Below are 2,599 nucleotides of genomic sequence, written 5' to 3'. Positions count from 1 at the left end.
GCATGTTACCTAGGTAGGTAGGCCGGTATGTTGGGAGTTGCCTAGAAGTAAAAGGAGTCAGCACCATCACCGGTCTACGCTCAGGCCTTATCGCCTATGTGTGAGATAGATAAGTGTATGCCTACCTACCTACCCAGTCAAGGTGTTGCTGTAGGTATGCCTAATATTTGAAAACCAGTAATAGCACGGTCCTCCGGGCTTCCTTGTTTAACTAGAAGTCTGCCCACCCCATCCTTTCTCCCGTTTCTTCCCCCTTACATCTCATGGAAGCGAAGCTTCTATGATGAGGTTTTTCAATGTACCGACATTGAGAAAACGACCTTTCTCTCGTTTCTTCCTTCTCATCTCTCATGTATTGAAGCGAAGCTTCAATAATGAGACTTCTTTCTTTCCCTCTTGCATATCATTGGAGCCAAGCTTCAATGATGGGTTTCTCAATCTACATTGTACATTGAGAAAAACGACCTTTCTCTCGCTTCTTCCCTCTCATATCTTATTGAAGCTTCGCTTTGATAATGAGTTTTCTTAATGTACAATGTACATTGAAAACGACGTTTCTCCCGTTTCAAAGATATTGTCAATCTAAAATAACAATGTATAAGAATAACTATATACAATCATATAACTAACTATAGAAAAATATATCTACTTAATGAAACTATTTCCCCCCACGATATGATAAGTTATCTCGGTAGTTTTTTGTAATGCTATACTCCTACACTGTGAAAAAACCAACCCTCGTCTTCTTCGTACGGCCTCCAATTCCACCACTGCCACCATTGCCGCCGCCATTGTTCCCGATGTCGCCCGATACAGAGGCTTCTCTTTTTTCAAGCAGATGATGGATTAGATTTTAGAAGGGTTCATTCCAGGAAAAAAGTAGCTAGGTCCAAGCAGGTAAGAAAAATGTCGTGCACCCATACCCCTCACCTTGCCTGGTCACTTGTAGCCTATGTCAGAGGACGACTTGTCCCGATCCATCGATGATACTCACATATTAACACCTAAGAATACTACCCTGAAGGCTACTCTACCACATTATCAAATTCAAACATTATCAACACTGGCCCTTTTACCTGGACACTGACAGCTTGAAGGGTGCCGAGATCGAAAAGGAAACCTCCATCGACTTTTTTCCTTTGCGTCCTTGACCTGTGACATCTCGACCGCCTTTCCCCATTTAGCCAGATCGATCCTTTTACCGCCCTTTCCATTCACAATTGTGACTGGGTTGCAGACACTTATTCCTTGACAAATGATCTGGATGCCACCCGAATCGGTGTGGTGAACATCGAGCCCTCCAGCGCCGCCTTCGGCTTCCGTGTTCACCATCGCGGTCTTGTCTCCAAACATGTCGTCGTAATTCACCACGACGGGCCCGGTGGCTGGGTCGGCAATTCTGTCAGTTCTTCGGCTCCCCGGGAAGCTTAATCCCAAATCCAATCCCACTCCTCCATCACCGTCGGCGTCAGAGGTTTTGTCAGGTCGTAGGTTGCTTCTGAATCCCAGCCCCATATCTACTCGCAATCCCTCGGCGGTTTCTGGGGTGGGGGATCGCAATCCATCAATGACTCCAGATTGCAATCCCTCAAGGGTTCTCGGGGTGGGAGATCGCAGTCCATTGGCGACGGCTAGATCGGGGGCCCGACATCTATCGACGGCGCTTGAGGCGGGGGATCGCAGTCCACGGACGACGGCAAGAACGGGGGCTTGCAATCCATCGGACTTGAGGCCGGGGGGGAGGGGGGATCGCAGTCCATCGACGTCGACCGGGGCCCTCCTCTCAGTGTTGACATCTTCGGCGTCGAGATTATGAGGGCCGGGCCATTCTCTCCATCACCTCCTCGACCGAGTCGCCTGTCCCTCTCGGCGGTGTCCGCCTGAGGGTAGAGCGCCGGGATGCTGTCCTCTCCTTGATCATCTCCAACCGCAACCGGCTCTGGAGAAGAATTTGGGATTCCATGGACACTCCTGTCCCCTCCGCATGTGGGATAGCGGGGCCAGCTTGACTCCCCTGAGAGGCGGATAGGTTCTCGTGGGTGAGTGCTGGCAATCCAGGTGCAGCTGGTACCTGGGGGTTTGGCGGGTGCTGCGAAGCAAAAGGGGTAAAGGACGCTGATGGCTGTCCAGAATTTGAAGAAGGGCGCCATTCTTTGCTTTGGTCTTCAGTACAAGGTGGCTGGTCTTTGTCAGTAATTCCATGAAGTAAGTTGTATTTTTGGGCCTTGGGCGGCTTGGAAGGATCAGGGCGTCTGGGAGCCATATCTAGGTGTCTGGAGAAAAAAAAGAGAGAGAAGGAGTGGTGGGAGGTGGGACACTCTTTCCTGTCGGGGAGGGGGGAAGGGGGGGAAGGGGGGGGATTTATAGGCAGCGCCAGAGAAGGCCTGGAGAGGGCTGGTCTACCTTGATTGCTTTCCGTGCTCGTGAAGCGCTCTTCATCTTGTCAGGCAGGATCAAATTTGAGGCTTCCTGTGACTGACATATCTTCCGGAGACACCCGAACGTGCATACCACGCTTCTTATTACCTTATGTGTTCAGAATATTCTGTATCACGCTCTAAGGTCATAGGAACACAGTTCACCATGGTCAATCCCTAAT

General features: G+C 50.1%; 1 protein-coding gene across 1 annotated transcript; it reads right to left on the bottom strand.

Annotated features, from left to right (window-relative positions):
* Positions 1-1,047: 1,047 nt before the first annotated feature.
* Positions 1,048-2,150, bottom strand: CHGG_00897 (uncharacterized protein; the record flags this gene model as incomplete). The annotated part of the gene is made up of 2 exons (XM_001220117.1): positions 1,048-1,651; positions 1,771-2,150. The coding sequence occupies 2 exons, from the start codon at positions 2,148-2,150 to the stop codon at positions 1,048-1,050; spliced, it is 984 nt and encodes a 327-aa protein (XP_001220118.1).
* Between the last annotated feature and the right edge of the window lie 449 nt (positions 2,151-2,599).

Source organism: Chaetomium globosum, genomic scaffold (genome assembly GCF_000143365.1).
Source record: "Chaetomium globosum CBS 148.51 scaffold_1 genomic scaffold, whole genome shotgun sequence".
Classification (NCBI taxonomy): Eukaryota; Fungi; Ascomycota; class Sordariomycetes; order Sordariales; family Chaetomiaceae; genus Chaetomium; species Chaetomium globosum.
The sequence above is the reverse complement of the archived record's forward strand: the minus strand, read 5'-3'. Positions and strand labels throughout refer to the sequence as shown.